Consider the following 21,716-nt stretch of genomic DNA (forward strand, 5'->3'; position numbering starts at 1 on the left):
GATGGAGCTGGGATTAGAACCCATGACCTATGACTCCCAAGCTCCGGCTTTTCCCACTGAGCCATGCTGCTTCTCCCTCAGTTCCCAACACAGACAGATAATGAGCTCCTGAGTAAATAGCAGAGACAACATTATATTGAATTGACAAGATTAGATTCTACACTTAAGAAACTCAGTTTGCCTAGGCGGTCCTTTTCTAGTACCTCCTCCTGCTGTTTCCATGACAATTTTGAAGTTAGGACGTGACCACCTCAAAAAGATCGTGACATTCAAGTTGGGGGTGGTATTGTAGTATGAAATGATCAGTAATGGAAATGGAAAGTCAATCCTTAGGCATTCTAAGGTGGTGGCCCCAGATTTGAAACATCTGGGCTCGGAAGTTAATGGAGATGGGCATTACACTGTCTTTTGGGTGTAGTGGGGGGAGGGCTTCTTGTTTGGTTTTTGGGGTGGGGGGTGGGTTTGCTATTTAAGTGCTTACTAAGTGCTAGGGTAGATGCAAGTTAATCAGGTTGGACACAGTCTAGGTCCCATGTGGGGCTCTGTCTTAACCCCCATTTTACAGATGAAGTAAGGGAGGCACAGAGAAGTGAAGTGGCTTGCCCAAGGTCACAGGGCAGATAGGTGGCAGAGCCGGGATTAGGAGCCAGGTCCGTCTGAATCCTAGACCTGCACTAGGCCGTGCTGCTTTGTACTGCTTTCCTCCCAGAGCTTCTCCAGCCATCCTAATGGGCAGTTTCCCTGAGGTTATTCCATATTTACTTTTGGGCAGATCTACACCCCCAAACTTTATATGTATAATAATGGTATTTGTGAGCACCTACTATGTGCAAAGCACGGTTCTAAGTGCCGGGGGTGGGGGGAATACAAGGTGATCAGGTTGTCCCATGTGGGGCTCAGTCTTAATCCCCATTTTACAGATGAGGTAACTGAGGCACAGAGCAGTGAAGTGACTTGCCCAAAGTCACACCGCTGACAAGTGGCAGAGTGGGGATTTGAACCCGTGACCTCTGACTCCAAAGCCCGGGCTCCTTCCACTGAGCCACCCTGCATCTCGTTTTAAGGAATATGTCTTGTGTTTAGCTGCAATTAAGCAGATGACTATATTGCTTTACAACTGTTCTTCAACATATGCACAATAAAAGAGTGACGCGCTTTGAGTGCCAATAATAAAAAAAGATGTTTGCGTTTGTTTGCTGCAGAATGTTCAGGAACACTTTAATCTTGTTTATTTTCTCCTCACAGCGGCAGCTCCCGGCGACGAGATTACTATGATAGAGGGTACGATAGAGGATATGATGATCGGGACTATTATAGCAGATCATATAGGTAAGTCGGCATTGTTATAAAAGTCATTTTGAGGACTGTTTTAAATGACAAAATTCTAGTGTAATGTGATTACATAATTCTGGCTGTCCATGTGCCTGGTTATGATAATCAGCTTGACTCTGGAATTTAGCTTTGATAATTTGATTTATTGGAAGTGAATGTGCTGGATATATCGATTGTCTGACTTGGCTAGTATTTGACTTTAGGGTTTCAGCGGCTTTCAGGGTTTTTATAAGATTTTTCAACAGACCAATCTGTAGACCAGGTTACCTTTGACCCTTGGCACCAAGGAAGTGTGTGCTTTGTCCAAGACCACACAGTAATCAATCAAGGCTGTTTATTGAGCACTTCCTGCAGAGGACTGTACTAAGCACTTGGGAGAATACAATACAACAGTCGGGAGACGCATTCCCTACCCAGAAAGAGCTTACAAGAGGCAAGGTCTTCTGACTCCGAGGCTTATACTCGTTGCAGTCTACCACTGCATGACATCTTATGGTGACCAGCTAGGTAACATGCTGAGACTTGCTTGTTACCATGGCAGCAGGCTCTATTGAGCATCTCGCTGATCCAGTAATGCATTCATTTAATCGTACTTTTTGAGCGCTTACTGTGTGCAGAGCACTGTACTTAGCACTTGGGAGAGTACAACACTACAATGAACAGACACATTCCCTGCCCACAATGAGCTTACACCCTAGATCATTCCTTTTAGGACTCCCCACCCCCATTAAAGTGCACCATTCTGCCTCAATCCCTGTCTCTGAAAGGGATATCAGTCAATCCATCAATCATATGTGTAGCTATGTGAAGCGATGGAGATTAGGAGCTGGGAGGACAGAATGAATCCATCAATCAGTGGAATTTATTGAGCACTTACTAAGTGCAGGGCAGCATACTAAGCGCTTGGGAGGATACAGTACAACAGAATAAATGGAAAGATTGCCCGCCCTTAATGAGTTTACAGTCTAGAGGGCATTATAAAGAGGCAGGGCTGCAGGACCCAGACAAATACCACTCACCCCCTGACCTACTGGGGCTCGGTGAATTAGAGGAGACTGGCTCCAAGATGGGACCTCAGGTTCTTTCTGCCACTACATTTTCACCCAGGCATCACTAAGGCATCAAGCGCTTAGTACAGTGCTCTGCACATAGTAAGCGCTCAATAAATATGATTGATTAATTGATCACGTGCCCTTTCGCTGTCCCAAACAGCAGCTTGGCGGGGCTGCGGATTCCTAGACAAGGAGCGTCTGGGAGCGTGCTGCCACTCTGGGCTGTGTGGTTTTGTTTGTATCTCTCTAGCCCGTGAGGTTTGGGGCCACCCATGTTCTGTAGTGTAGGTATTCGGGGAAATGTAGGGTTGCATTTAAAGATGTTGGGAGATAGTCCATGAAGTCTGATGAAAGGAAAGCGTTCCAATTTTAATTCCTCCCACTGAAAGAAATGTCTGGCTATGGTTAGACTATTTACGGTGAGTCAACCATGTTGGACGCCATCAGACCTAAACAGTGTTCCACTGTGGGTGGTAATTTATTGCTGATGTTTGGTTCAAATGAAAAGCCAAAGCAGCATCCAGGTTTTCTTTTTAAGTATATTTCTGTAGTCGAGCCCTTTGTTACTGTGTTTTTGATCCGATTAGTGTGAAGTAATGTTGTGGGTAGCGTGAAAAGATGCAGAGTGAAGCTTTGCTAGAAAAGAAACTGCATTATGGAGTTGTTTATCTTTAGTAAAATCAGTTCTGATTGTATGGGTCCAAATTATGTACCTAAAACATCTGCATAAACATCTACTGGAATTGGTGAACCGCGTAGATTTGCCCCTTTCCTTTATGCATGTGGGATTCTTTTTATTTTCATCTTCTGGTGTCGTACGTCGGCATACATGTACTTTTAGGACCTCAGTCCTGGGGGGAGTCTCGATTTGTGTTTTGGGGAGGTGATGGAGGGTAGTTTAAGGGTGAGCAGAAAATCTGGTTCTCTACGAATTGGTACATTGGGCTTTTTGAATAAATAATTCAGGCAGCGGAGGAATTAATGTCCCCTGAGCATAGATTGGCAAACAGTGAATACACTGGTTTAGCAGGGATGAATACCAAGCTTTCAAACGTTAGAGAGGCAAATACAAGCTCATTTTTAACAAGCATAGCTGTTTACTGCTAAGAAATAAGTGGCACTAATCACAGTTCCCTTTATTATACACTTTTTCCTTACTTTTCCAGTGACTCTGGGATGCAGTATTTCTAGGTGCCAGTTAGTCAGTGCGCTTACTGTATGCAGAGCACTGTACTGAGCATTTGGGAGGGTGCAGTACAGCAGTGGGTAGACAAGTTCCCTACCCACAGCGAGCTTTCGATTTTCTTCAGCTCACCGATCACAGTTGTCGCCGGTCATTATTCTCACCTTCCATCTCTGCTGCCAGTGTTTGGTTACAGAGAAGAGAGGCTCATTTTGAGCCAGAGTAGGTGAAAATTCTCGGGTGGCATTAGTATGTTGCCACTTAGGATTTTGCTGTCCACTAATCAAGGGAGTTGTATCGGTTTCCTTTACTTGAAGGAAGGGAAAGAACGGACTGCAGCTCACAATTCAAGGGGTAAATCGGCCAGAGACAGTTTTTAGTCAGACCGTGGGCATAGCTGATTAAGACTTCTAGGGCCATTAAGACATCAGCAAAGATTCAGTGGGTCAGGAAGGGAGAGGGGAAATTAGAGGATTGGGAGAGGGTGAGTTTTACAACCACCTTACATATATTTCTTTCGTAATGCGTTGTTTGATTTTTTTTTTTTTTTGAGATGAAGCATTTAGGTTTAAAAAACCTAAATTTTCAAGCACCTTTCATATAGAGAAGCAGCATGGCTCAGTGGAAAGAGTACGGGCTTTGAAGTCCGAAGTCATGGGTTCAGATGTCCGCTCTGCCAATTGTCAGCTGTGTGACTTTGGGCAAGTCACTTAACTTCTCTGGGCCTCAGTTACCTCACCTGTAAAACGGGGGTGAAGACTGTGAGCCTCCCGTGGGACAACCTGACCACTTTGTAACCTCCCCAGCACTTAGAACAGTGTTTTGCACATAGTAAGCACTTAATAAATGCCATCATTATTATTATTATTATATTTGCGAGAACTATTTTTTTAAAGTAAAAAAAATCTGTAAATTGGTAACAAACTACAAACACCAAACCAGTTAGCACTTCTTAGAGAAAAGGAGAGAGAGAGAGAATGAGCATGGATGGTGTCTGTCTAAACTGCAGAGGGTGGGCTGGAGAGTATTTGCTAGGATGGGCATAGAAAATTAGGTGAAACGAGAGTTTGGTCATGCAGTGTCTTATTAGTAAATTTCAGATGGACTTTTAGTATTATGAAGGACATTGTTAATTAATTCTGCAAGACTTTGGTTTAAGTGGGATTTTACAGCCACCAGGGAGAGCTCTTCAACTGCTTTCTGCACTTTGTGAATTCATAGGCTGAAATGCAGCATTCAAAAATGTGTTTTGATGAAAATTAATTCTTAACGTAAAAATTCTGCTTAGTTGCTTCTGAATTTCATCGTATCGCATTTACTTTTTTTAAATAAATAGATGAAAATTCAAAAATTGTTTTGCTTATATCTTACAGAGGAGGCGGTGGAGGAGGAGGCGGCGGCGGCGGAGGAGGAGGAGGAGGAGGATGGAGAGCTGCCCAAGACAGAGATCAGATTTACAGGTACGCTAGGAGGAATATTAATGTCCAGGCAGTGAATGATGGATTGGTTGAAAATACTTTAGGTTTAAAACATTCTAGTCTTCAGAAAAAGTGTAAGTAAAAGGGCTGTTATATAGGGTGCCATTGTTCGTTACAGCATGGCACTGCAGTTTCATTTGGCTTCCAAAAAAAAAAAAAAACCCAGTTACAAGAAGCCGTAGAATAGCGTTTATTTGGATTAGCAGACAGTTTTTGCACTAGACAACTTTTATTCCATGTCAAGGAGTCAATTTAGGTGGGTTCTTTAAAAGTTGAGATTTTTTGAGGGGAGTGGAAAATCATAACTCAGAGTTCTTGGTCGATAGTTATATTGCTTTTTTTTCCCCTTTAATAGTCACTACCATTTTTATAGGACTAATCGCCTTCTGGATTGTGCAGGTTCTTTCTCCCTGCCTCAATTACTGTGATCTCCTTTCAGGGGTCCGGTAGGCTAACTAATATGGAGACAACTCAAGCCAAATCCATTCTACACCTGTTAGCAACTCTGGTAGGAGAAAAGGGAAGCAGTGCTATAATTTAGTTTCAAGGAAAGTTATCTGAGAAGTTCAACTCTCCTTTCTCTCCCCTGGATAGTCAAACCTTGGCTAAAATTTAACCTGCTGAAACAAAACTTTATCCTTTGTTAATTTCTGGCTAAATACAGCAGGGTGGTCTAGTGGAAACTGCATGGGCATTGGGCTAGACTGTGAGTCCGCTGTTGGGTAGGGACCGTCTCTATATGTTGCCAACTTGTACTTCCCAAGCGCTTAGTACAGTGCTCTGCACACAGTAAGCGCTCAATAAATACAATTGAATGAATGAATGAATAGGGGATCGGGAAACCTGAGTTCCGTTCTCTTTGCCATTGGCCTGTTGTGTAAGTCTGTTTCCTCAGTGATGATTACTTGGGAGTTTATACTTCAAAGACTGTTGTGTAAGGATGAAATTAGATCACTGATAGGAACGTTTTGGAAACTTGGTGTTGTCCAATTCGGTCGCAGTCCAAATTTATTTATATACATACATATATATATAGATAGATACCTAGCTATATCTATCTATCTATCTATCTATATATATATATATTCAACTCCTGGGTATTGCAAAAATTGATTTAATCTACACAGATGTTAGTACAGTGTGGAGGTGTTGAGCATAACCAAGCTATTATCTGGTAATAGAATTGAGTTTCTTGAGGTCCTAAACTTGGAATGTCCCATTTCTTCTCTTCCCTGCCCCATCCCCCCTTTTCTTTTCTTTTCTTTTCTTTTCTTTTCTTTTCTTTTCTTTTCTTTTCTTTTCTTTTCTTTTCCTTTCTTTTCTTTTCTTTTCTTTTCTTTTCTTTTTTTACAGAAGGCGATCACCATCCCCTTATTACAGCCGGGGAGGCTACAGGTCACGTTCTAGATCTCGATCTTATTCACCCCGTGAGTAATCGCTTTTATAATTGGAGCTAATTCAGCTGCATATAGTCCATTTAGAAAAAAAAAGATACAAAATCTTGAACATAAGGGAATTTCGTTTGGGGTTATTTCCTTTCAGTAGAAGAGTAATGCCAATATTAACAAGTACTTTGAATCTTGAAGTGCCATAGATTATGTATGGTCTGGATTTACCCCCCTCTTCCCTACAAGTTCCAAGTCTGTGGTTGTGTTACTGCATCCTCCACGATGGCCCTGCCACTTAAAGCTGGGTAGTGGCAGGAAAGTAGCAGTGAAACCTGTTGATGCTGAACTACCCCAGCATAGTAAATGAACTTTGTTTTTTAATGTTTTGGGGAATATGATCAGAAAGTCAAGTCCCCCAGCTAGGCTGTGATACTTAATTCCTTTACACTTGACTAACACTCCTTTCCCTTTCTTGCTTGGTTTTCAGGTCGTTACTAAAGCATGAACTTTAGAAGAATTTGTAAAAAAAAAAAAAAAAAAAACCTGCCCTCCAGTTGGAATTGCGTTTGTGGACAATATTTTTTTATTGTCTCGTTTAAAAGTGAACAGTGCCTAGTGAATAGGTGACTTTTACACCTTTTATGAAGACTACTTTTGGTGGAGTTGAAATACTGTTTTCATTCTGCATTTGTGTAGTTGGTGCTTTGTTCAGAGTTAAGTGTTTTCAGAGAAGTATGTTTTGCATGTATTTTTTTACAGTCTGGATTTTGACTGCGGAGAAGTTTCTATTGTACAAAACTTCATTTAAAAGGTTTTTTCTACTGATTCCAGGGTATTAAGGAGATCGAAACCTGTGTAAAATCCTATCAAACGGCAAAAGCAACAATAAAAAGTTGATTTTTACTTTCTTTCCCGAACACCTATGTTTAGCAAAACTGTTTAATTCCGTTTGTCAGTGGAAAATTAAGAGATTTAAGAAAATGCCCTTCCTTCGCCCCCAGCTAATTAGAAAATGCACAATAATTAATATACATACAAAGTGTTACAATTGTACCGTGTAACTCTGTACTGCTAGTATTAAGACTAAAGATAATTTCTACACCGTTGCTGCTTAATGCTTGTCTAAATGTTCAGTTTGTCAAGCCTTTATATAGTCTGTACAGTAGCAGGGGAGAGGACTAGAGTTAACCTAATGTAAGCCAGGAAAAGACTATTTCTCATGAATGGCTGTTGTAAGGGTGATGATGTCAAGCTTTCAATTAGTTATCAGTGGGTGACTTAATACATTCCACCACACGTATACTCTTTGCTTTTCTGACTTTAGACTTAACCAACAATAGTGGGTGCTTCACAGTGAAGGATGGGAGAAGGGAGCGTTTGAAAGTATTTCAACAGTTTCAAAGGTGACCGGAAAAGGCAGTGCCTGTTTTGAAAAAGTCATTAAGTTTTGAGATCCTTTGCATACCAAAGGAGGCCAAATTCACTCAAATGTTTCAAGAGTTGTGTTTAAATAAACTGTTAATGACAAGGAAAAAAAACAACAACCTGGTGGCATTCTCCATTTGCCTGAAAAAAAAAAATACCCTAATTTTGGGGTAGGGGTTCCTGCTGAGGGGAGAAAAAAAACTGGTTCCAGTTGTGTGCTTGAAAGTCCTTATTAGTATTTTCCTAGATTTAAATAACCCCACCCCCTACCACGTATGAACCCAGGCACAAACTTTTGCCCCACAAAGTAAGCAGCTGTTGAACAAGATAGTTTCTTTTAGTTTTTCCACATCATCCAGCTTATACAAGATAGATCAAAGAAGCAGCGTGGCTCAGTGGAAAGAGCCCGGGCTTCGGAGTCAGAGGTCGTGCATTGAAATCCCGGCTCCACCAATTGCCAGCTGTGTGACTTTGGGCAAGTCACTTCACTTCTCTGGGCCTCAGTTCCCTCATCTGTAAAATGGGGATTAAAACTGTGGGGACAACCTGATCACCTTGTAAACTCCCCAGTGCTTAGAACAGTGCTTTGCTCATAGCGCTCAACAAATACCATCATTATTATTAATTAGTGTTATTTTGGCTGAAGGCACAAGGGAAAAATTAGCTGTCATACAGTGACTATTAAAAATTCAGGCTGTGTAGCTGTATATGACACTGGGCTATAAAGAGAAAAATCAGATTGAAGCATCAATTTTTTTAAAAAAAAATTAACTCACTTGTGATTCACATAGAACTTGCGCATGAAAAGTGGTTCTGCAGTAATATTACCTGGGTGCATGAGCCCATAACATCCCGGGTACTTGTTGGGATACATAACGGTATTAAGAACTTTGCTTAATTAAGGCTACCTAAACCCAGCCTTAGCCTGAAAAGTCACAATGTCCTAATCTTTGTTTTCTGGTAGGGCTCTTGGTTCAGTAAGAATGCTACCTAGGAGCTCTGTGCAAAGTGGCCATGGGTCTGAAGGAACTTGAGAGAGGGGGAGAGAGAGAAGGACCAGGAGGGAGTGGGCTATCCTTTATAAATAAACACTTGACACAATTCAACTTTCAACGTCCTAAATGGTCAAGTTGACCATGCCAGGTGTGGGTCACATTCAAAGTTTAATTCCCTTCGTCCGAAAGTCCGAAGGAATTTAAATTCTGAAGGGAATTAAATTGGGAAGACAATGCCCCAGAAAAGGAGGCTAGTAGCAAGAGCCTCTGTGGAGAGATTCACCAGTATTCCTAAAAGTATCTCCGAAAAACTTCTTTGTCTTGCTCGTCTTCTTGTTTTCAGTGCGTTAATCAGTGGTATCGAGCGCTTGTGTGTAGAGCACTGTACTAGTGCTTTAGGAGAGTACAATACAACCGAGTTGTCAGGTATGTGACTTGTGTGTAGCATCTATAGCTTTCCTGAGGCCCATTCAGTGACACAATGCTAACCATAGTACAACATCCTGATTCATTGATATCTGGCACCTGGACCTTTAACTGACTTCTTACCCCAAAAAGCCAGGTGATTTTCTGTCATCATCATCATCAATCGTATTTATTGAGCGCTTACTATGTGCAGAGCACTGTACTAAGCGCTTGGGAAGTACAAATTGGCAACATATCCTGGGGCAGTGGGAGTGCCTGCCCCCAGAGTGGTCTATCTCCCCCTCTAGACTGAGCTTGTGGGGAATGTGTCTGATGTATTCTCCCAAGCGCTAAGTACAGTGCTCACACACAGTAAGCACTCAATAAATATGATTAATAATAATAACATCCTGTTTGCCTTAGCGCAAGAGGGGTTTGTGACAGGAGGATGGGTCCTTTAAATATAGTTATTTAATGTTTAAAGCTATTCCCGCTCCCAGACGCTTTCCTTTCTCTTCTCCCCTGTCCCCTGGTCAGTGGCAAGGCTGCTAAAGTTAGCCTCAGGCTGAAATCTTGTAGTACAAAAAATTCTAAAAGCCAAAGATTTGCATTTTAAAAGACTCATAGATTTTAAGTTCTTGGGTCACGCATTCTGTGTATGCAGGTATTTCTGTGGGGCTGAATTAAAGGCTATTGTATATTCGCTCTCGCTCCTAGAACATCAGTTTTATAAATTTGCTCTTGCTCCTAAAACATTAGTTTTATATTCAGCAGGTGGAGAGGGGATGAAGGAGGGGCTAAATCAGGACACCATAGGGTGACCCCTTCTCACCCCTCTGACTAGTGTCCTGCTCTCTCCTTTTCTAAGAGTTACAGGTCTTTCAGCCTCTCCTGTCACTCAAGTTCCCTACTATTTTCATTGGGATATATCCAAATTGAGTATTTAGCAGAAATGATGACCAGCAAACAGCCCTGGCTTGTCCTGTGCCTGTGTGCCTATTTTGCCACTTTTAAGCAACGCTTGCTGGTGCCAATCACCGACTTGTTTGTTATATTGGATTCCACCCTGAGATCCCTTACTTACAGTGATGTAGATCAAACACATTTTCTTCTCAAGGAACGAGCCACGTGGCAGGGTGGAGGGTTCTAATTCTGACTGAGACTTTCCTGCTGTACGAGACCCGATTCCCTCATCTGCAAAATGGGAGTTGAATACCCGTTCTTCCTCCTACATAAGACTGTGAACCCCATGTGGGACCTGAATATCTTGTACTCTAGTGCTTAGTACAGTGTTTGGTAATAATAATAATGATGGTATTTGTTAAGCGCTTACTATATGCTAAGCACTGGAGTAGATACAAGGTAATCAGGTTGTCCCATGTGGGGCTAACAGTCTTAATCCCCATTTTACAGATGAGGGAACTGAGGCACAGAGAAGTGACTTGACCACAGCATAGAAGTGGCGGAGCTGGGATTTGAACCCATAACCTCTGACTCACAAGCCCATGCTCTTTCCACTAAGCTATAAGCGCTTAACAAGTAGCCCTATTTGGGCAGGCACCCCTGGGTCAGGTCTGCAGTGTGTTCTACCAACAGCATGTCTCCGGAGCAGGGACCTTTGGATGACGGGATGGCGATCTGATCCACGTTGGAGCCACACTTGGAAAAGCTGTTGCTGTTGCCTTGGAAAATATTGGAGAATCTTTCGGGAACAAACGTGAGCGGAAGACTATCCCAGGAAAAACGTACATCATATAGAGGTGACCTTGAACCCTAAGTGGCAGCTTAGCATTTTGAGCACAAAGCGGGACTGGGAAGGGATGTTTTTCACCATTTGTGGTCTCTACAGACCTGATTGGAAACTCCAGTCTTCTGAGAGACCAGGATGAGTAACCAAAGTGATTGAGTGCTTAATGTATGCAGTAAATCAATCAATTGTATTTATTGAGTGCTTTTGCGTGCAGACCTCTGGACTAAGCGCTTGGATGAATACGGCAGTTGGTAGACACGTTCCCTGTCCACAAGGAGCTTATAGACTAGAAGGGGAGACAATCAATCAATCAATCGTATTTATTGAACGCTTACTGTGTGCAGAGCACTGTACTAAGCACTTGGGAAGTACAAGTTGGCAACATATAGAGACAGTGTCTACCCAAAAGTGGGCTCACAGTCTAGAAGGGGGAGACAGAACAAAACCAAACATATTAACAAAATAAAATAAATAGAATAGATATGGACAAGTCAGATAAATCAATAGAGTAATAAATGTGTACAAACATACATCAATCAATCAATCGTATTTATTGAGCGCTTACTATGTGCAGAGCACTGTACTAAGCGCTTGGGAAGTACAAATTGGCAACACATAGAGACAGTCCCTACCCAACAGTGGGCTCACAGTCTAAAAGGGGGAGACAGAGAACAGAACCAAACATACCAACAGAATAAAATAAATAGGATAGAAATGTACAAGTAAAATAAATAGAGTAATAAATATGTACAACCATATATACACATATACAGGTGCTGTGGGGAAGGGAAGGAGGTAAGATGAGGGGATGGAGAGGGGGACGAGGGGGAGAGGAAGGAAGGGGCTCAGTCTAGGAAGGCCTCCTGGAGGAGGTGAGCTCTCAGCAGGGCCTTGAAGGGAGGAAGAGAGCTAGCTTGGCGGAGGGGCAGAGGGAGGGCATTCCAGGCCCGGGGGAGGACGTGGGCCGGGGGTCGATGGCGGGACAGGCGAGAGCGAGGTACGGTGAGGAGATTAGCGGTGGAGGAGCGGAGGGTGCGGGCTGGGCTGGAGAAGGACAGAAGGGAGGGGAGGGAGGAGGGGGCGAGGGGATGGACAGCCTTGAAGCCCAGGGTGAGGAGCTTCTGCTTGATGCGCAGATTGATTGGTAGCCACTGGAGATTTTTGAGGAGGGGAGTAATATGTCCAGAGCGTTTCTGGACAAAGATAATCCGGGCAGCAGCATGAAGTATGGGTGCTGTGGGGAAGGGAAGGAAGTAAGATGGGATGGAGAGAGACGGGGAGAGGAAGGAGGGGGCTCAGTCTGGGAAGGCCTCCTGGAGGAGGTGAGGTCTCAGTAGGGCCTTAAAAATATGGAACGCTTCACGAATTTGCGGGTCATCCTTGCGCAAGGCCAAGCTAAGCAGCATGTCTTAGTGGAAAGAGCACAGACTTGGGAATCAGAGGTTGTGGGTTCTAATTTGAGGCCTTCCCAGACTGAGTCCCCCCTCCTTCCTCTCCCCGTCCCCGGCCTTACCTCCTTCCCCTCTCCACAGCACCTGTATATATGTTTGTATGTATTTATTACTCTATTTTACTTGTAGTTATTTATTTTATTTTGTTAATGTGTTTTGTCGTCTGCCTCCCCTTCCTAGACTGTGAGCCCGCTGTTGGGTAGGGACCGTCTGTATATGTTGCCGACTTGTACTTCCCAAGCGCTTAGTACAGTGTTCTGCACACAGTAAGTGCTCAATAAATACGAATGAATGAATGAATGAACAATTCCTGCTCTGCCATTTGTCAGCTGTGTGACTTTGGGCAAGTCACTTAACTTCTTTGGGTCTCCGTTACCTCATCTGTGAAATGGGGATGAAGACTGAGCCTCACGTGGGACAACCTGATTACCTTGTATCTACCCCAGCGCTTAGAACAGTGCTTGGCACATAGTAAACGCTTAACCAGTACCATCATTAGCATGTGAAGAAAGTATGGCTTTGTACATAATAATGTGAGCCCATTGTTAAGTAGGGACCATCTCTTTATGTTGCTGATTTGGACTTCCCAAGCGCTTAGTACAGTGCTCTGCATACAGCGCTCAATAAATACGATTGAATGAATAACAATAATTTTGTAAGCACTTATATGCCAAGAACTGTTCTAATTGCTGGGGCAGATATCGGGTAATCAGGTTGGACACGGTCCCTGTCCCACAAGAGGCTCAGTCTCTTAATCCCCATTTTACAGGTGAGGTAGCTGAGGCAGAGAGAAGTGAAGTGGCTTGCCTAAGGTCACACAGCAGACAAGTGGCGGAGCCGAATTAGAACCCACGACCTCTGACTCCCGAGCTCTTGCCCCTAGGCCATGCTCCTTCCCATAAATGCTGTGGGGTGAGCCCAATGTTGGGTAGGGACTGTCTCTATATGTTGCCAATTTGTACTTCCCAAGCGCTTAGTACAGTGCTCTGCACATAGTAAGCGCTCAATAAATATGATTGATTGAATACCAAGTGACCAGTCAGTCAATTGTATTTATAAGCAGTGTGGCTCAGTGGAAAGAGCCAGGACTTTGGAGTCAGAGGTCATGGGTTCAAATTCCGGCTCCGCCACTTGTCAGCTGTGTGACTTTGGGCAAGTCACTTCACTTCTGGGCCTCAGTTCCCTCATCTGTAAAATGGGGATGAAGACTGTGAGCCCCCCGGGGGACAACCTGATCACCTTGTAACCTCCCCAGCGCTTAGAACAGTGCTTTGCACATAGTAAGTGCTTAATAAATGCCATTATTATTATTGAGCACTTAAAGCGTGCAGAGCAATGTTCTAAGCGCTTGGAAGAATACATTGCGGCAATAAACAGACGTTCCCTTTAGCAAATGTTGGAGTCACCCCCTTCCCTATGTCCTTATGTTTTCTACAACGATTATGAATCCCCTCTGGCGGTAGTTGCGACTCAGTGGTTGTCCAGAAAGATGTTTTTAAACATAAAATGCGTCCCAGGGTGCCAACTTTTCATTTCAAGCCTGGGAGCGGGGCATCAGGGGTGGAGCTGTGAGGGGCAGGGGAGAAGAGAAAGGGAAGAGGAAGAAGGAGAGGGAGAAGAGGGCAGAAAACTACTCAGGAAGTGCCCCTTTCCACCATCTCTTCTGGTCCACACTACACTTGGGTTCTGAGCAGTTCCCCTCGCCCCTGGCCCCGGTGCCAAATGGGGAACGAGTTGCCTGATGACTCCTGCCTGCCCAACTTGTACTTCCCAAGCGCTTAGTACAGTGCTCTGCACACAGTAAGCGCTCAATAAATACGATTGATTGATAGATGCATTGGGCACCTTGAGGGAACCAGGGAGGATTAAGGTTCAAGCCACCTTCGGGTTGGGTGCCCCCAAAAGCACCATTATTATTATTGTTATTAATAATAATAATAAATATGATTGGATGAATGAATGAAGTATGGAGTGAGCATAGGAGTGAAATCCTTTGTGAATCTAGAATATTCTAGACTGTGAGCCCGCTGTTGGGTAGGGGCCGTCTCTATATGTTGCCAACTTGTACTTCCCAAGCGCTTAGTACAGTGCTCTGCACACAGTAAGCGCTCAATAAATACGATTGATTGATTGATTGATGCATTGGGCACCTTGAGGGAACCAGGGAGGATTAAGGTTCAAGCCACCTTCGGGTTGGGTGCCCCCCAAAGCACCATTATTATTGTTATTAATAATAATAATAAATATGATTGGATGAATGAATGAAGTATGGAGGGAGCATAGGAGTGAAATGCTTTGTGAATCTAGAATCTTCTAGACTGTGAGCCCACTGTTGGGTAGGGACCGTCTCTATATGTTGCAAATTTGTACTTCCCAAGCGCTTAGTACGGTGCTGTGCACACAGTAAGTGCTCAATAAATATGATTGAACGAATCAATGAAATTTATTCAGTCAATCAACTATATCTTTCATACCTACTGTATGCAGCATGGCTCAGTGGAAAGAGCATGGGCTCTGGAGTCAGAGGTCATGGGTTTGAATCCCGGCCCTGCCATATGTCTGCTGAGTGACCTTGGGCAAGTCACTTAACTTCTCTGAGCCTCAGTTAACTCATCTGTAAAATGGGGATTAACTGAGCCCCCCGTGGGACAACATGATCACCTTGTACCCCCCCAGTGCTTAGAACACTGCTTTGCACATAGTAAGTGCTTAACAAATGCTATTATTATTATTATTATTATTACCGTGTGCAGAGCACTGTACTAAGTGCTTGGGGAAGGGTGATAATAAACTTGATTTCTTCCCACAGGGAGTTTACAATCTAGCAGTCTTCCAACCTTGAAGCTCAGTTTGTCCCAACCCAACTTAATTGGGAGGATCAAGTGAGGAGAATGAACAGCTGCTGTAAGCGCTTAGTACAGTGCTCTGCACACAGTAAGCGCTCAATAAATGCAATTGAATGAATGAAGGGCAAATTGAAATTCAGAAATGGCAAGGAGGACTGAGGAAATGACTGAAGGATAGAGCAGAACAAAGCTTCTGACAACACTGCACTTTATCTGATGCTGATGGTGATAATGGTATTTAAGTGCTTACTATGTGCCAAGCAAATAGGGGTGGATACAAGCAAATTGGATTGGCAAATCCGGGAAAGTTAGTCGTCAATCGCCACAGATAGAGGCTGTCCTCTGACACCATTGGTTCCTGAAAGTCAAAATGTTATAAATTGGGACCAATTGTCTCTAAGAATAATATAAGCGCTTAGTATAGTGCTTTGCATATAGAAAGCGCTCAATAAATATGATTAATTAATAATGACAATATTACACCTGAGCCAAGGTGAAATGCGTTTTAACCCAAATTACCCAGCATTATGCCCTTACATCAGTTGTAGATAAATAACAATTAAAATATAATAATAATAATAATGGCATTTATTAAGCATTTACTATGTGCAAAGCACTGTTCTAAGCGCTGGAAAATATATATTGAGAGGGATGTTCCACAAGAGGGTAGCCTACTTTTACTCCAGTAGAAGTAAAATGAACATGTCGACCCTCCTGTCAATCAGTCAATCATATTTATAATAATAATAAAAGTGCTTCCTATGTGCCAGGCACTGTACTAAGCACTGGAGTGGATGCAAGCAAATCGGGTTGGACACAGTCCCTGTCCCCCACGGGGCTCACAGTCTCAATCCCCGCCTTACAGTTGAGAGAACTGAGGCCCAGAGAAGTGAAGTGACTTGCCCAAGGTCACACAGCAGATATGTGCTTACTGCATACAGAGCTTGGGAGAGTCCAATATGACAATATAAACAGACACATTCCCTGCCCATAACCAGCTTCAGGTAATGCCCCGGGGGGGGCCAATGCTGATTCTGTCAGCAAAATAAGTTGAAAAAGTTTGAGATGAGGATCTCAAACTTCTTCCCTCCCTAACTGCCATCTTCAACTGTTGGCTCTCCAATGGTTTCTTCCCCACTGCTTTTAAACGTACTCATATCTCCCCATCCTAAAAAAAAAACCCCTCCCTTGACCCCAAAGCTTCCCTCCAGTTATCGCCCCATCTCCCTCCTACCAATCCTCTCCAAAATCCTTGAGTGAGCCGTCTACACCTGCTGCCTCAAGTTCCCCTCTTCCAATTCTCTCTTTGACCCCCTCCAGTCTGGGTTCCGTCCTCTTCACTCCACAGAAACCCCCCTCTCAAAGGTCACCGATGATCTCCTTTTTGCCAAATCCAGTGGCCTCTACTCCATCCTACTCCTCCTCAACCACTCAGCTGCCTTTGACATTGTCGACCACTCTTTTCTCCTGGAAACTTTATCCAACCTTGGCTTCACTGACCCTGTCCTCTCCTGGTTCTCCTCCTGTTTCTCCGGTCGCTCATTCTCAGGCTTTCTTGCGGGCTCCTCCTCTAACTCCTATCCCCTAACTGAGGGTCCCTCAAGGTTCACTTCTGGGTCCCCTTCTTTTCCCCATCTACACCCACTCTCTTGGAAAAGTCCTTTGCTCACACGGCTTCACCTCTATGCTGACGACACCCAAATTCATTCATTCAGTCGTATTTATTGAGCGCTTACTGTGTGCAGAGCACTGTACTAAGCGCTTGGGAAGTACAAGTTTTCAACATATAGAGACGGTCCCTACCCAACAACGGGCTCACAGTCTAGAAGGGAGAGGTAGACAACAAAAGAAAACATGTGGACAGGTGTCAAGTCATGAGAATAAATAGAGAAAGCTAGATGCACGTCATTAACAAAATAGAATAGTAAATATGTACAAGTAAAATAGAATAATAAATCTGTACAAATATATACAGTCGGTGTGGGGAGGGGAAGGAGGTAGGGCAGGGGGTTGGAGAGGAGAGGAAAAAGGGCTCAGTCTGGGAAGGCCTCCTGGAGGAGGTGTGCTCTCAGTAGGGCTTTGAAGGGAGGAAGAGAGCTAGCTTGGTGGATGTGAGGAGGGAGGGCATTCCGGGCAAGGGAGAGGACATGGGCCAGGGGTCGATGGCAGGACGGGCAAGAACGAGGCCCAGTGAGGAGGTTAGCAGAGGCAGAGGAGCGGAGGGTGCGGGCTGGGCTGGAGAAGGACAGAAGGGAGGTGAGGTAGGAGGGGGCGAGGGGATGGACAGCCTCCACCCTCAAATTCTCTCCCTCTCTGCAGTCTGGCATTTCTTCCTGCCTTCAAGACATCTCTATTTGGATGTCCTCCGTCACCTCAAACTTAATATGGCTATAACTTAACTTTTTGTCTTCCCACCCAAACCCTGACCTCCTGCTCACTTTCCCATCACTGTTGATGACACCCCCATCCTTCCTGTCTCACAAGCCCTTGACCTTAGCCTTATCTTTGACTCCTCTTTCTAGTTCCACCCACATATTCAAGCCATCACTAAATCCTGTCAGGTCCGCCTTCACATCGCCAAAATCCAACCCTTCCTCTCCATCCAAACTGCTACCACGTTAACGCAAGCACTTATCTTATCCTGCCTTCATTCATTCATTCAATCATATTTATTGAGCACTTACTGTGTGCAGAGCACTGTACTAAGCGCTTGGGAAGTACACGTTGGCAACATATAGAGACGGTCCCTACCCGACAGTGGGCTCACAGTCAGCCTCCTTGCTGACTCCCTGCACCCTGTCTCTTTCCACTCCAGCCCATACTCCATTCTGCTGCTCGAATCATTTTCCTTCAAAAATGTTCAGACCATGTTTCTCCACTCCTCAAGAAACTCCAGTGGTTTCCCATCCATCAGACAAAAACTCACCATTGGCTTTAAAGCACTTAACCACCTTCCCCCTCCCAGCTCACCTCACAATATTTTACTTGTATGTATTTACTATTCTATTTATTTTATTTTGTTAATCTGTTTTGTTGTCTGTCTCCCCCTTCTAGACTGAGCCCGCTGTTGGGTAGGGACCGTCTGTTTATGTCGCCAACTTGTACTTCCCAAGTGTTTAGTACAGTGCTCTGCACACAGTAAGCGCTCAATAAATACAATTGAATGAATGAACGGTCTCCTATTACAACCCAGCCTACACATTTCATTCCTCTGGTGCTAACCTTCTCGCCGTACCTTCATCTCATTTATCTTGCCACCAACCACTCTCCCACATCCTATCTCTGGTCTAGAAAGTCCTCCCTCCTATCAGACAGATAATAGTACAGTGCTAAGCGCTTAGTACAGTGCTCTGCACATAGTAAGCGCTCAATAAATACGATTGATGATGATGATAATTGCTCTCCTCCACTTACCTTATTGAAGGCATATCCCCTCCAGGAAGTCTTCCCTGACTGAACCCTCCTCTCTTCTCCCACTCCCTTCTGTGCTGCTCATACTTGCTCCTTCGTTCATCTCTCTCCATTCCCCACGGCCCATATGGATATATCTGTAATTTATTTATTTATATTAATGTCTATCTCCCCCTCTAGACTGTGAACTCACTGTGGGTGGGGAATGTGTTTGACGTTACATTGTACTCTCCGAAGCCCTTAGTACCGTGCTTTACACACAGTAAACACTCAATAAATGATTATCAATAATAATAATGATCATAATAATGGGGGGGAGACAGACATCAATATAGACATCAATTTAAATAAATAAAATGGCAGATATATACATAAGTGCTGTGGGGTGGGGAGAGAAGAGCAGAGCAAAATGAGCAAGTCAGGGAGTGGCAGAAGGGAGTAGGATAGGGCCTTTAAAATTTTCTCCCCCATTTCCCTATGGCTTTTGGTGGGCTGGGGCTCTAATAATAATAATGGTGCTTGTTATGCGCTCACTATGTGCAAAGCACTTTTCTAAGCACTGGGATTGATACAAGGTAATCAGGTTGTCCCACATGGGGCTCACAGTCTTCACCCCCATTTTCCAGATGAGGTAACTGAGGCACAGAGAAGCTAAGTCTACTGAGAGCTCACCACCTCCAGGAGGCCTTCCCAGACTGAGTCCCCTTTTTCCTCTCCTCCTCCCCATCCCCCCTGCCTTACCTCCTTCCCCTCTCCACAGCACCTGTATATATGTTTATACAGATTTATTACTCTATTTTACTTGTACATATTTACTATTCTATGTATTTTGTTAATGATGTGCATCTAGCTTTATTTCTATTTATTCTGATGACTTGCCACCTGTCCACATGCTTTGTTTTGTTGTCTGTCTCCCCCTTTTAGACTGTGAGCCTGTTGTTGGGTAGGGACCGTGTATGTTGCCAACTTGTACTTCCCAAGTGCTTAGTACAGTGTTCTGCACACTGTAAGTACTCAATAAATATGATTGAATGAATGAATGAGACTTGCCCAAAGTCACACAGCATACAAGTGGTGGAGCTGGGATTAGAACCCACGACCTCAGACTCCCAAGCCCGGGCTCTTTCCACTAAGCTACACTGCTTTAATTTAAAGATATGTTCATAAGTGCTGTGGGGTTGGGGGTGTGATGACTGTCCCTGCTCTCCCTCCCTTCAGGCTCATGTCTCCTCCTGCCTTCAAGATATCTCCATCTGGATGTCTGCCCACCATCGAAAACTCAATATGTCCAAGACAGAACTCCTTATCTTCCCTCCCAAGCCCTGCCCTCTCCCTGACTTTCCCATCACTGTAGACAGCACTACCATCCTTCCGTCTCACAAGCCCGCAACCTTGGTGTCATCCTCAACTCCGCTCTCTCGTTCACCCCTCACATCCAAGCCGTCACCAAAACCTGCCGGTCTCAGCTCTGCAACACCGCCAAGATTCCCCCTTTCCTCTCCATCCAAACCACTACACTGCTGGTTCAATCTCTCATCCTATCCTGTCTGGATGACTGCATCAGCCTCCTCTCTGATCTCCCATCCTCCTGTCTCTCCCCACTTCAGTCTATACTTCACTCTGCTGCCCGGATTCTCTTTGTACAGAAATGCTCTGGGCATGTCACTCCCCTCCTCAAAAATCTCCAGTGGCTACCAGTCAACCTACGCATCAGGCAAAAACTCCTCACCCTGGGCTTCCAGGGTGTCCATCCCCTCGCCCCCTCCTCCCTCACTTCCCTTCTGTCCTTCTCCAGCCCAGCCGGCACCCTCCGCTCCTCTGCCACCGCTAACCTCCTCACCGGGCCTCGTTCTCGCCTGTCCCGCCGTCGACCCCCGGCCCACGTCCTCCCCCGGGCCTGGAATGCCCTCCCTCCCTCCGCCCATCCGCCAAGCTAGCTCTCTTCCTCCCTTCAAGGCCCTACTGAGAGCTCACCTCCTCCAGGAGGCCTTCCCACACTGAGACCCCCCATTCCTCTCCCCTTTCCCATCCCCCCCCCACCCTGCCTTCTTCCCCTCCCCACAGCACCTGTATCTATGTTTGTACAGATTTATTACTCTAGTTTACTTGTACATATTCACTATTCTATTTATTTTATTTTGTTAATATGTTTTGTTTTGTTGTCTGTCTCCCCCTTCTAGACTGTAAGCCCGTTGTTGGGTAGGGACCGTCTCTATATGTTGCCAACTTGTACTTCCCAAGTGCTTAGTACAGTGCTCTGCACACAGTAAGCGCTCAATAAATACGATTGAATGAATGAATGAATGTCAATTGTCCAAAGGTCACAGATCCAAGTGCATAGGTGATGCTGAAGGGAGAAAGAGCCAGGGAAAAGAGGGCTTAATTGGGGAAGACCCTTGGAGGAGATGTGACCTTAATAATGCTCTGAAGGTTGGGAGAGTGGTGGTCTGGATCTATAGAGAAGCAGCGTGGCTCAGTGGAAAAGAGCACAGGCTTTAGAGTCAGAAGTCATGGGTTCAAATCCCGGTTCCGCCAATTGTCAGCTGTGTGACTTTGGGCAAGTCACTTCACTTCTCTGGGCCTCAGTTACCTCATCTGTAAAATGGGGATTAAGACTGGGAGCCCCCCGAGGGACAGTGCTTAGAACAGTGCTTTGCACATAGTAAGTGCTTAATAAATGCCCGTCTAGACTGTGAGCCCACTGTTGGGTAGGGACTATCTCTATATGTTGCCAACCTGTACTTCCCAAGCGCTTAGTACAGTGCTTTGCACACAGTAAGCGCTCAATAAATACAATTGATTGATTGATTGATTAGAGGAGAAAGGAGTTCCAGGCTCGGGGGAGGACGTAGGCAAGGGGTTGGCGATGCCTTCCCCTCCCCACAGCACTTGTATATATATTTGTACAGATTTATTACCCTATTTATTTTACTTGTACATATTTACTATTCTATTTTGTTAATGATGTGCATATAGCTTTAATTCTATTTATTCTGATGA

General features: G+C 44.4%; 1 protein-coding gene across 4 annotated transcripts in view; it reads left to right on the forward strand.

Moving 5' to 3' along the window:
- Positions 1 to 7,974, forward strand: part of TRA2B (transformer 2 beta homolog) — a 37,265-nt gene extending 29,291 nt beyond the window's left edge. For 3 of the 4 annotated variants that reach the window (XM_038743291.1, XM_038743392.1, XM_038743442.1), the window contains 4 exons: positions 1,246 to 1,329; positions 4,941 to 5,027; positions 6,399 to 6,472; positions 6,921 to 7,974. In XM_038743291.1, coding sequence (XP_038599219.1) covers positions 1,246 to 1,329; positions 4,941 to 5,027; positions 6,399 to 6,472; positions 6,921 to 6,931 — 256 coding nt within the window. In that variant the 3' untranslated portion in view covers positions 6,932 to 7,974. The remainder of the gene's footprint in view (positions 1 to 1,245; positions 1,330 to 4,940; positions 5,028 to 6,398; positions 6,473 to 6,920) is intronic. The other variant, XM_038743321.1, reaches the window with a different exon arrangement.
- Positions 7,975 to 21,716: the final 13,742 nt, after the last annotated feature.

This window comes from Tachyglossus aculeatus, chromosome 1, assembly GCF_015852505.1.
Source record: "Tachyglossus aculeatus isolate mTacAcu1 chromosome 1, mTacAcu1.pri, whole genome shotgun sequence".
Lineage (NCBI taxonomy): Eukaryota > Metazoa > Chordata > Mammalia > Monotremata > Tachyglossidae > Tachyglossus > Tachyglossus aculeatus.